Genomic DNA, 11,823 nt, shown 5'->3' with positions numbered 1-11,823 from the left:
GTTCATTTTGAGGCAAATGTGTTGTACAATTGTCCACGATTTAACATACAATTTGAAATTTGGACGTACCAATGTAAATACAATCAGTCAAATGTCCCTAACACGAATGACAACCGGGAATGTTGTCAAACTTAGTGCGAGCTAGGTTACCGTACTACCGGTGGTGAGTAATTAATTTTAGCTTTGATAATATACATTTAAAAACAAGCCAGTGGAAATAAACGTATAATTTAGATTGCAAATCAAGCTTTAAACTGCAGTGTTACCGCGATAAAATTACGTAACTGTCGCTTATTGAAACTGAACGTAAAATTCTTGTCGTTACGCTTTTTGGCTTGAACCAGTAGGTCTCCAGATCTATAAATACCTCATTCAGGCCCCACAATGCAAAGTATTTATTTTTATTGACATTCTGGTACTAAAAAAAACATTTGTTATTTATTGTCTTATTTATGTTATTTATATTTACAATAAACAATCATATTTATGTTAAAAATTGCTTGGATACTTATTTGTAGTTTACTGCACCTAAAATGTGTATATACAGGGTGACACAATTAGATAACAATTGACAGACATTCTGTCAAACCTAATTCCATTTACGTTAATTAAATTACCAAGTAAATTATGTTTAAACATGATTATTTTTTATTTAAATCGATGTTTAAAAGAAAAGGAAATGAATAATCGGTGGTTTTTGTGATTGTCCCTCTTGCGCAGTGTCGGCCCATTACGCAACATGGCAGATGTAGTGATCCCTCAAGTTCCCGACGTCGAAATCGACCCCAAAGGAGTCTTCAAATACATACTAATCAAACTGACGGTTCCCAACACTGACGGTAAGCTCGAAGAAAAAAACATCGTCAGAGGGTACGCTTCTTGTCCATACCATTCTGACATCAACGACAAAGTAACAGAAGAACTACAAAATCTGAAATCGTCAAAAGTGATCAGGGACTGGCGCTCAAAAGTTTTGGGAGGTGGACGAATCAATCACGACTCAAGTGCAAAAGACTTGAAGGTGTATGGCTACTCTCAGGGTTACGGAAAGGCCGACCACCAGGTGGCTGTTGATATTCTGAAGAAAAAGTACTGCGACTACAACGTAACATGGTCCGACGAAGGGTATTAAGAGTGTGTTTTCTGAGATAAATTATTAAGTTATTAATTATACAGGGTGGATGATCAGAATAAATAAGAGTAACTACAATTCAGTTGAATTAAGAAATGGGGCAAGTTGATAAATTGTAAATAATAAAGTTTCCAGAGCAGTCTTTGTTCTTTATGTTTTTAATTACGACACGTTCATTTTCAAGAACGGTAGAGGACAAGCAGAAAATGCGTGCGAATATTTGAAATAGTGTCAAGAGTGTTGTCATGTTATAGACCAGTGGTTCCGAAACGGTGAAAGCTGGAGGATTTTTCTCTGCGCACCCTAATTTTCGTTTGTTGGTAATCTGATAATAATGATCAAATTTTTTCTTGAAAGAAAATGGATTTAAGTTTATAATACGCGAGACCGCTCGATGGCGCTGGATCCTGGACCAAGTTAAAGTCACTAGGTATATATCAAGTGACTTTTGAACAAGTGTACCCCCTCTCCTACATCAACCGTCGCTTAGATCCATCTGCATCCTTCACTGTCTTCCCTCTCCCTCGTCTACCAACAACATGAATAGACATGTTCGTGATGTCACAAGTTTCGTAACCACTATTTTAGATTAAAAATTTTGAAATTACGGCTGCATCAGTCACAGGAATGTTAAGTGATATTTTTCTGCTCCTTTTCTACGTTTGGAAATTTCTAATTTATTGTAATGAATTTTAAAGTTGCAAATAAAAACTATAAATAATTTGGTTTAATTAAATTTAGCGGTGAAAGTGACGTCATCATGGTTTTCGCCTATCAGGACCCTCGAATATGCGGCAGACAGCAAAACATTTTTAAACGTGTTCGCATGCAATAACATTTAAACATTTATTCGAAGCTGCATGATGATTTTTAAAAGTTGAAGTGATGGTGTAGTGTAAAATGAATTTTTCCGGCGTTTTAAATTCCGACAAACAAGGGAGTGGTTAAAGTATTGAAAAGTTTTATGAAACTCTTTATTATCTGTGATTCATCAGTACGAAATTGTTTGCTGACTGATAAATGCCAGATAAGGTAAGTTTACCTTGTACTTAGTCAGTTTGTGATTTTTCCCCGATGCAGCAAAAGCAACCATGACAGCTCAATTGACGGTAAAATGGGACCCCAAAAATCTGGAAATAAAAACCAGGTCTGTGGAAAGACAACTACGACCATTGGTCATACATGTTACAACGCTGGTCAAATCGGAAACGTCAAGGAAGAAGAAGGGTAAGCTTAAGTCGATGGACGCCATCGTGTTGGTCACCGCCGTGGAGAGGGCCATCAAAAATTTCATCGAAAAAGGAGAACAAATTGCCAATGAAAATCCCGATTTTAGCAAGGAGATGTTGGCCGCGGTGGAGGAGGTTCGCACCACAGGTAAATATTTGCTACCTACCATCACGAGGGGCCAGTTTGGTCATAAATCTGATTTTGGTTTTATTTGGGACTCGCGTCCATATTTCTAATTGTGTTAATCAAAGTACTAGATAATAAATATATTTATGACAACAATTTCAACGTAGATTACTAATCGATGGAATTCGACAATGTTCGTTATAATGTAAACGAAGCCATAACGTTCGATTTTTAGGAAACGCGATGAGCGTGGCTTCTCGAGAATTCGCCCAAAGCCCTTGCGATTCCCAGAAGCGCAACGAGATGGTCAAAGCGGCACGAAACCTCTTGTCCGCCGTGACCCGCCTGTTGATTCTCGCCGACATGATCGACGTTCAGCTGTTGCTCAAATCCATCCAAGTGGTGGAAGACAACTTAGAAAATGTGAGAAACGCCAAAAACCCTGACGAACTCGCGCAACACTTAAAGTTATACAATCGCAACGCACGCGAGCTTCTCACTCAAGCCGGCCGACGCCAGCAAGAGCTGACAGACCCCCGCACCCGCGACGACCTCGCCGCCGCAAGAGCGGTGCTGAAAACGAGTCACACTATGCTTTTGACCGCCTCCAGAGCATACCTGGCGCATCCCGACGTTCCCGCCGCCAAAGACAACCGCGACCGGGTCTTGAAGCAAGTATGCGAGGCCGTCAGTACGATCAACGACGTGGCCCAAGGGCGCACCCCAAAATTAGGTTCGGGAATCCCGGAAGGTCCCGGAAAGCTCGCAACTAGCTTTGACAAGTTCGACACTAAAGGGGGTTTAAATTACAACGAGGTGCGCACAAAAGCGAGACTTCAGCAGCAACTGGAGGAACTAATCAACGGCGCCATTTTAATTTCTGAGGCGGATAATATAAAAGACGAGAGGAAGCAACGCATCGTTGATGGGTGCAACGCTGTGCGTGAGGCCCTCCAAGGGTTGTTAACCCACTCGATGAAGACTGCAGGCGGAACAAATAAAGAAGTGGATCGTGCAATGGACACCATGACGAGGAAAACAAGAGATTTGAGAAGACAGTTGCGCAAAGCGTTGACCGATCGAATTTCTGACAGTTTCTTGGGCCCCAACACACCACTTTTGGCTATGGTGAAAGCCGCCGAAAGCGGAAATGCACAAGAAGTGGAAACATGTGCCACAGCGTTCAATGAGCACTGCAAGAAATTGTTTGAGGTCGCGAACCAAGTGTGCGAGATGTCTAACAACGAAGACGGGATTAAAATGGTTCGTTACGCCGCTGCTCAGCTGGAAAATCTTCGTCCGGGAGTCATCAGCGCTGCCAAACTCTTAGCGGCTCAACCGCACAGCTCAGCCGCCAAAAAGAACATGGAAGTCTTCCAACAACAGTGGGAAAGCCAAATGCAACTCCTACTCGACGCCGTCGACGACATCACAACAGTCGACGACGTTTTGTCAGTTCTTGAGAACAACGTCTTCGACGACATAAATCAGTACCTCACAGCATTGCAAGAACACGATCCCGCAATGCTGAGTAGAATACGTGACAGCATTCAAGGCCGCTCCAATAGAATTTGCGATGTTGTCACTGCAGAAATGGACAATTTCGAACCTTGCACCTACACCAAACGTGTCCTGGAAGCTATTAAAGTGTTGAACGAGGAGATTATACCAGAATTCAACAAGAAGACTGAAATGATAGTTCAAGATTTGGTCAAGACTCCCAATAAAGAAATCGACGAAAATGAATTCATCGATGCGACGAGGTTGGTTTATGATGGGGTGCGTGAAGTGCGAAGAGCAGTACTTTTGAACAGAGTAAGTTGAGATCATCTTAGGCGAAGTATTCCAATAAAGAGAGTTTTGTGTAGGCTGATGAGGACTTGGATCCGGAAGAAGTCGAGTTGGAACACAACTATGTCGCTACAAATACTTTAGTCAAATGTACGTACAAACTAATTTTTGGTTTCAATTTAAATTATTGTATTTTAGCGATTGTTCAAACAAACGAAATTACCAGGGAGGAAAACTCCGAAGAGATGAGTGGTATCACAGTTGTCAGGGTGAGATTCTGGTGTCGAGATAGTCGGCAAGAAAATGAACGTATTTTTTTTTTACTTTCAGGAAGCTATGAGCAAGTTGCCGGAAGAGAAAAAACACAAAATCATGGAACAAGTTGAGAAGTTCCAAGACGAGAAGCTCACTTTTGACCGTGAGGTGGACAAGTGGGACGACCACGGCAACGACATCGTCGCTCTTGCTAAATACATGTGCATTATAATGATGCAAATGACAGATTTTATTCGGTAAGTTGGTTATAAATTAATTGACGAACAACGAACCCAACTGTTTCAGACAACGTGGTCCGCTCAAGAGTACTGCTGACGTGATTCAGGCAGCGAAAAATATATCAACAGCCGGTACTAAACTCGACAAATTGACTCGACAGATAGCGGAACAATGTCCCGAAAGCAGCAGCAAGAAGGATTTGCTTGCATACATAGAACGCGTTGCTTTGTACAGTCATCAAATCAACATCATTGCCAAGGTTAAGGCTGACGTCCAGAATACCAACGAAGACTTGATTGTGGCGAGCGTTGAAAGTGCGACGTCGCTGATCGAGAACGCCAAGAATTTAATGAATGCAGTGGTACTCACTGTTAAAGCGTCGTACGTGGCGTCAACAAAGTATTCCAGGCAGGCTACCAGTTCTGTAAGGTCGTTACTAATATTGTTGGAATCGTTTCTAAATCAGTATTGCAGACGCTTGTGGTGTGGAAGATGAAAGCCCCAAAGAAGAAACCGTTGGTGAGATTGGAGAAACCCACAGAAGTTCGTGCTATCGTTCGCAAAGCTTCGCAGAAAAAGCCGCAAAATCCGGTGAAAGTTCTGTCCGAATTCCACACCAGCATCGAAATCGTTTAAGTATTTACCACAGTTATTGTGTTCTTGCTTCAGTTATTAGAAATTAAAAAAACAACAAAAACACAAAACGTTGTTTTCATTATGACAAAAATCTTTTTTTTAATTTTTTGTGTATAAATACAATTCAAATCTAACATTTCGTAAATGTTTTATTTGCAAAAATTAACATCTTCATTCAACAAAAATTGTTATATAAAGTCACCGTGGCAGTGAACAAATAGAGGCACATGATACAAAGTGAGGAAGAAATAAAATTATTTAAGCTCAGAACTTTGATAAATTATTATCTGGTCGTAATTTAAGGCTTGCATTATTTGGTAAAAAAAAATTGGAGTTTCATAATTACCGATTTTAGAATCTGGGTCCCACTGCTCTTGCCTGTTCTTTTTGTTCAGTTAGAGCTCTGGATTCATGGACGAACACCACAAAATCGATACCCTAAAACACATCAATTGATAAATCTTCTTATGTGAATGTTTTTCCTCAAACCTGTTGTCTGGCGGCTCTTACGAAACCGTCATTAGACGTAACAGTCACAGCGCCGATGCGATCGCCGAAAGTAAAAATCACCAACGACCTCTCTTTAATTTTTCCACCAACTAACAGAGTCTTATCTGGAGTTAACTGGACATGTCTGAATAAGTCATTTTTACTGTTATCTTCTACAATGTCTTCAGCTGTTGCATCATCTGGTAGAACTGTTATTCTTTGTAAAAATTCTTCAGCTCGAATTTTCTCGTTTGTACCGCCGACCGTATTTACTATACTGATGAAACTATCTTTGGCCGTTTGACAACAATACATTTTTTTACCTATGCAAATCAAAATATCAGTTACAGCATTTCTCAGAGTCAATTATACCTTTGAAAAATTCATCTAGGATGGGCTTTTGGGGCCTTAACCGTTCCCATTCGGCTTGCTGGGCCAAGACGCGGACAGAAAATTCGTATAAACTGGCGCTGCCGTTACATACTGAACTAACGTAAGCCAACATCGCTGATACATCTAAATTTATTTTTGTGATGTGGGAAATATCAGGTGTTGACAAATTTGAATTGTTGATATCGTCAGACTTTTCTCTTTGAACGAAAGAAGTAGTATCTACATCGTCGTCTTCATCAATGTCTACATCTCTAAGTCTAGCGCCTTCCACTCTGATGCCAAAAGATTCAATTTTTGTTGCCAAATTATTTCCTAGCCCATTCACAAATACAAAGACCACCTGGTTGAAATAAAGCGTAATAAAAATGAAGAGTTCACGTTTTGTAAATGGAGCTTTTAGGGGTGGGAAATTAAATTTTAACTCACAGCGACATCTAGTGGCCATGACGTCACACATAGGAGTGTCAAACTCACAATTTAAATGTGTATTTTTGACATTTTGAAAGATGCAAATACATTTTGAACAATTATAATGTATCACACCCACCCCTAGTTATTCATTACCTTTGGGATTTGGAACAAACAGGGATTCAATTTGGCACATTCTACATAATCTTCAGCATGATCCACTACACTTCTCACTCCATAACTAGCATCTCCCATGCAAATTTGACTTAATGACTTTGGATTTCGGGCAATCACTTTCATCCAAGTTAAACCATCATCACAAATAATGTCAATTGTGATTTTTCTATCATCTAACATCATAACTTTGTTGACGCTGATACATTTTGATACGCTGCTAATTGTCTTTACAACTGCCGAGAAATGTGTTAGATTTGAACACTGGATGTGTTCTTTTTTAATTTTGCCCGTTTTATCAATCTACGTTTTAGGTTATAATTTAAAATGAATTCATTAATTGTTTTCCTGCTTACCTGCTTTAAAAAATTCAACTCTTGTGATATTTTACGTTGTAATTTTTGTATTCCTTCCAAACTTTTGTACTTTTCTATCGAATTTATAAGTTTTTCCCCAAAAGCAATTTTTTCGACAACTAATTCACGTAACTTCAAGGTTTCTTCGGCATGGTTTACGGTCCCCATATTGCAGTTTTTCATTAATTCACGATGGTTACGTACTCTTTACGGTTGTACAATTATTAAATATAATTATCATGTGCAGAGATAAAAAATTTCAATACAAAAACATAACCTAAAAATCTAAAAAAAATTTCTTGTTCTTAGGTTGGTATTGGTACCGCTAATTCCCCTAACGAAAATCCAACATTTCGTCATATTTTTATCACAAATCTCGTATTTCAATAAATAAAACACCTTGTTCTTATTAATCTTTTAATTATAAAACTGTTACAATTAACGTTTTCCTCCTACTCTAGGCGCAGCTTTTTGAATATTCTTGGCAGCCTTTTGTTTAGCAACAGCTTTAGCCTGTTTGGCTGGTTGCGATGCTTTCTTGGCTGTTTTTGTTGACTTTTTCTGCTCCTTGGCAGCCCTAAAAACCATCAACACCACATGCAACTGCCTTAATGCTAATTAAGTAAACCAACCTGATAGCTTGTTCCCTTTGAGCTTTCCTAACTTCTGGCCTCTGATTACGCTTGGCCATAATGTCATTTAATGAAGCCCCAACAATAGCTCTCTGGAATTTTTGAGTCCTGCGAGTGCGCTTCTTTGTCGCCTCTTCCTCTTGTCCTTTTTTATGTTTACGCCTGTACAAGACGGTCCACGTAACTTTGCGAGGGTTTCGCTTCATTAAATGGGCGCGTTCGCATTTCGAATTGAGGAAAGTGTAGCTCTACAAATTTTTAGGTTATGTAAAAGAAATTGTAAGAAAGTGATTTTCAACAGAAATAATGAGGCTAGCAGCTCAAAGAGAAGCTCTAACATCTGAAATTATTACTAGACGTGCAAATTGCTAATTATTATTACCTTTCCGTCAATTTTAACCATGGTTTTCCCATGACCTGGGTATATTTTGTACCCACTGTACGCACAAAGTCCGATCCTGAAAATAAGCACAATTATAGCACGACATTGTTAATCGAATCTACAGACGTTTAAAATAGATGACAATATTATCGGATGTTTTAGATTATTGAAAATGTTTGCAAATTACTCACTTCATGTTGACAGTTCAAAAAACGATAAACAGAAAGAACCATGCGCGACAAATACCAACCCAAGCGTAAAAAAATCCCTGTTATCATGTTGGCGCATATGCGTCTAACGTGGACAAATAGGAAGTTGGCTGATTTCAAATTACTTTATCCCTCAAAAAAATTTTTAAAGTACGAGATGATGACCAATTCACTAAATGACGACTTTGTAGGCAGTCCAACAGATACTTTGGAATGTGATGTCGATGAGTCTGACACATCTGAATCGAGCAGCGATACACAAAGCGAAATTTCCATATCGGAAAAAATTGTACTCGAGTCCAACGAGAAGCGTCTTCGACAAAGAATGACATCGTTGCAAACATCGATTATAAATTTAAAAGAACAGCTCAAACAGGAGAAAGAGTTGTGGAAAGAGGATATGGAAAAAATCCGAACGCTTCAAAAACAACAACAAGAAATGAAATGTACATGTTCCCTGACTCAAACAAGACCTAAAGACGTGAAATGTGAAAATACGAGCAGATGCAGCAGCATTTATAATTTGGGATGTGGAGAAATTAACACTCATTCGACGAGACATAGTGTCGAAGTGTTGAAAACGCATTCGATAAAACAATTATTGGAACTGCAAAATTATAAGCGAAAACTGGCCGAAACGGAAAATATGTGCAGTATGGAGCTCAACCGAGTAAAGCAAAGTTTGGATGATTTGAAAACGTTGCAAAATATAGCGTCAGAGTGGGGTAAAAAAGGAGGAGACGAAAAAAGCAACAAACCCAACGAGCCGGAACAGATACAAGAAATATTTGTCAATAACTTCAATTGTAAATCCGAATAAATTCATTTCTTGAATATTTCGAATTTTAATTTTAGTTGCGTAACGTTGGCTATTCGTATCTGTCATTTGTGAACTTGTCCATTTGTCAAGTTGTTTGGTGGGGTGTACGCCGATATTTGTGCGTGAAAATCACGACATACGTGGATTTAAAAAATCTGTTACATTTTCACCCCAAAATAAATTTTCTTTCAACTGCACATAATGGACGTGGCCACATTATTTGATGATGTGAAGCGAATGAATAAGCGTCAAGTAAGTTGACGTGGACATGCATTTTTAAAATGCCCATCTTGATAATTTTAAATGTTGTAGTTTTTATATCAAGTTCTCAGCTTTGGTATGATAGTATCCTCAGCCCTTATGATATGGAAGGGTTTGATGGTTGTAACAGGTAGTGAAAGCCCAATTGTTGTGGTGCTTTCTGGCAGTATGGAGCCAGCTTTTCATAGGGGAGATTTGCTATTTTTGACAAATTATCCAGAAGAACCTGTCAGAGTTGGAGAAATTGTTGTGTTCAAAGTTGATGGGAGAGACATTCCTATTGTGCACAGAGTTTTAAAGTTACATGAGAAGTACTTGTGTATAAAGGCTACTGATTGTTTATTTGTTTATAAATTTATTTAAGGGAAAATGGTACAGTTAAATTTTTAACCAAAGGAGACAACAATAGTGTTGATGATAGAGGGTTATATGCACCTGGTCAACTTTGGTTGACTAAAAATGATGTAGTTGGAAGAGCCAGAGGTTTTCTGCCATATGTAGGGATGGTTACTATATTAATGAATGAATACCCAAAGTTTAAGGTACTAAGCAAACATCATATTAACATTTATGTGTAAACATGACTCATATTTTTTCAGTTTGCAGTTCTGGCTTGTTTAGGATTCTATGTTTTAATCCACAGGGAATAACAGATTTTTTGTTTTTTTATAAGCAGATTTGCAAAAATAAATATGTTTACTTACTTCTGTTTTATTACTGAAACCTTTACATGAAAAAATAATCAGTTAATGGTAAAAAAAAACATTACATCATAGAGCAAATTAATATTAATACACGTTATTAAATCACTTTTTGGCCTTACTAGCCCGTTTTTTCTTTGCTGGAGAAGATTTGGGGGTGTTAGTCAAGGCTTTGCGCTTAGACCCTCCATACTTAGCTTCAATACTGGAAATCATGTCAACAAATCCTTTAAGTCTCTTTTCTTTATTTAATTCAATTTCCTGTTCCAGTGCTTTTCCTAAATTAGAAAAAAAATATATTCCTTATGTTACAATTATCATTGATACTTACTGTCAATCATTTCAGCTACTTTCTTCTCCTTCTCATACTTACTCCTCCTTCTAGCTTTCTTCTGCTTTGATTCATTGAAGAATCTAGGGTACTCCTCAACTTCCCCATCATCAATCATCTTCCTTACAACCTCCTGAATTCTAGACTCACTATCACAATTGCTGAATGGTACCATCTCTAATATCAGATCCATGTTGCCTTTGCTGCCTACATAAGCTTTTTTAATATCACGCAATTCAGTTTCAGATCCAATGTAGCTCTTTTCATACTCTTCAATATCCTTGATATCAATCTTCTTGAATATAGCCCTCCAATACTCCATCCAGTTGAAACTGGAGTCATTTTCTTCATCAATCTCACCATAATCATCATAACACTTGCGCTTCTCCTTATCTTGCAACACTGAGTGTATTTTACCAAGAACTTTGAATTTTTCTGTTGCTATAGCTTTACGGCTCTCATCTACCCTATCAGGATGAACCAACAGGGATAACTTATGGTAGGCCTTCTTAACTGTAAGCCAAAGCCTAAAATTCGTCCCAGTCAAGTCAACACACACTTACTTTCTTTTTCTGTAGCGGTATGTTCGACGCCTAACACTTCATAAATGTCGCTTGTGCCGAAATATTCTTCACACGTCTGTTTAAAAGTCGCCATTTTGGCAGCCTAAAGAACTGATAATTTTGAAATGATCTGTGATGTTTCAACGAATGCAATGTGACAACAATTTTTTATTTGTATACACACCACAATCTGTGCGACTTTGTTTTTGGTTATTTTCTTTGCATGTTTCTTTGTGTTTGTGTACATGAATGGCGCGAATTAAACACTACTGCCAACCTAAAATGCAAAATGTTCCAACCGTTTTAGTTTCTGCTTCAAAAGAAAAATTATTAAATAATTTAATAATTTTTCTAAATAGATAGAACCATTCGATTATGAATGTAATATAATCATGCGCATAATTGTTTAACGCGCAATCAAAATATCCACAGAAGCCAGTGTAGTGCACAAGTGGTCGATTTCCAAAATGGGAGCCTTCAGAATGGCTTTAACGATTTTAAAGACGTTGGAAACAAGTGTTATCATTGTTAACGTTTAAACTATCACTTTTAACACTTTTTGTGGTACAAACAATACATGTAATCACTCTGTTTTTTCAGATTTACTTCTTGAGAAAGGTGAAAGATTTTTGTTGCTAACGAAGCATTTAGGTTATGTTGGTTGCCTATACTTTTGGAAGAAGAATTTGAGAAT

The 11,823-nt window shown here is 38.1% G+C and overlaps 6 protein-coding genes across 7 annotated transcripts; 3 read left to right on the top strand and 3 right to left on the bottom strand.

Annotated features, from left to right (window-relative positions):
* The first annotated feature begins 5 nt into the window (after positions 1-5).
* Positions 6-1,430, top strand: LOC138135541 (14 kDa phosphohistidine phosphatase-like). Its single transcript, XM_069054298.1, has 3 exons — positions 6-163; positions 721-1,125; positions 1,177-1,430. The coding sequence occupies exons 1-3, from the start codon at positions 120-122 to the stop codon at positions 1,196-1,198; spliced, it is 471 nt and encodes a 156-aa protein (XP_068910399.1). The 5' UTR covers positions 6-119; the 3' UTR covers positions 1,199-1,430.
* Positions 1,431-1,884: 454 nt separating this feature from the next.
* LOC138135532 (catenin alpha-like) lies at positions 1,885-5,478 on the top strand. Of its 2 annotated transcripts, XM_069054287.1 has the most exons (8): positions 1,885-2,164; positions 2,213-2,509; positions 2,724-4,303; positions 4,357-4,429; positions 4,478-4,548; positions 4,610-4,791; positions 4,841-5,198; positions 5,249-5,478. In XM_069054287.1, the coding sequence occupies exons 2-8, from the start codon at positions 2,224-2,226 to the stop codon at positions 5,408-5,410; spliced, it is 2,712 nt and encodes a 903-aa protein (XP_068910388.1). In that variant the 5' UTR covers positions 1,885-2,164; positions 2,213-2,223; the 3' UTR covers positions 5,411-5,478. The 2 variants fall into 2 exon arrangements, with proteins under 2 accessions (XP_068910388.1, XP_068910389.1); XM_069054288.1 differs by lacking the exon at positions 1,885-2,164 and having other exon boundaries at positions 2,174-2,509.
* A 63-nt stretch (positions 5,479-5,541) lies between these two features.
* On the bottom strand, positions 5,542-7,524 carry LOC138135535 (UPF0415 protein C7orf25 homolog). Its single transcript, XM_069054292.1, has 5 exons — positions 7,231-7,524; positions 6,857-7,177; positions 6,272-6,632; positions 5,900-6,222; positions 5,542-5,848 (listed from the first exon to the last, which is right to left on the bottom strand). The coding sequence occupies exons 1-5, from the start codon at positions 7,411-7,413 to the stop codon at positions 5,762-5,764; spliced, it is 1,275 nt and encodes a 424-aa protein (XP_068910393.1). The 5' UTR covers positions 7,414-7,524; the 3' UTR covers positions 5,542-5,761.
* Positions 7,525-7,630: 106 nt separating this feature from the next.
* RpL24 (ribosomal protein L24) lies at positions 7,631-8,579 on the bottom strand. The gene is made up of 4 exons (XM_069054299.1): positions 8,436-8,579; positions 8,245-8,320; positions 7,863-8,110; positions 7,631-7,807 (listed from the first exon to the last, which is right to left on the bottom strand). Exons 1-4 carry the CDS (start codon positions 8,438-8,440, stop codon positions 7,669-7,671), a joined length of 468 nt encoding a protein of 155 aa, XP_068910400.1. The 5' UTR covers positions 8,441-8,579; the 3' UTR covers positions 7,631-7,668.
* A 752-nt stretch (positions 8,580-9,331) lies between these two features.
* On the top strand, positions 9,332-10,238 carry twr (signal peptidase complex catalytic subunit SEC11 homolog C twr). The gene is made up of 4 exons (XM_069054295.1): positions 9,332-9,525; positions 9,586-9,845; positions 9,899-10,076; positions 10,134-10,238. The coding sequence occupies exons 1-4, from the start codon at positions 9,475-9,477 to the stop codon at positions 10,182-10,184; spliced, it is 540 nt and encodes a 179-aa protein (XP_068910396.1). The 5' UTR covers positions 9,332-9,474; the 3' UTR covers positions 10,185-10,238.
* On the bottom strand, positions 10,228-11,406 carry LOC138135538 (dnaJ homolog subfamily C member 9). Its single transcript, XM_069054294.1, has 3 exons — positions 11,130-11,406; positions 10,567-11,079; positions 10,228-10,513 (listed from the first exon to the last, which is right to left on the bottom strand). Exons 1-3 carry the CDS (start codon positions 11,221-11,223, stop codon positions 10,341-10,343), a joined length of 780 nt encoding a protein of 259 aa, XP_068910395.1. The 5' UTR covers positions 11,224-11,406; the 3' UTR covers positions 10,228-10,340.
* Positions 11,407-11,823: the final 417 nt, after the last annotated feature.

Source organism: Tenebrio molitor, chromosome 7 (assembly GCF_963966145.1).
Source record: "Tenebrio molitor chromosome 7, icTenMoli1.1, whole genome shotgun sequence".
Classification (NCBI taxonomy): Eukaryota; Metazoa; Arthropoda; class Insecta; order Coleoptera; family Tenebrionidae; genus Tenebrio; species Tenebrio molitor.
Note: the sequence above shows the minus strand (reverse complement) of the source record. Positions and strands in the feature narration are given on the sequence as shown.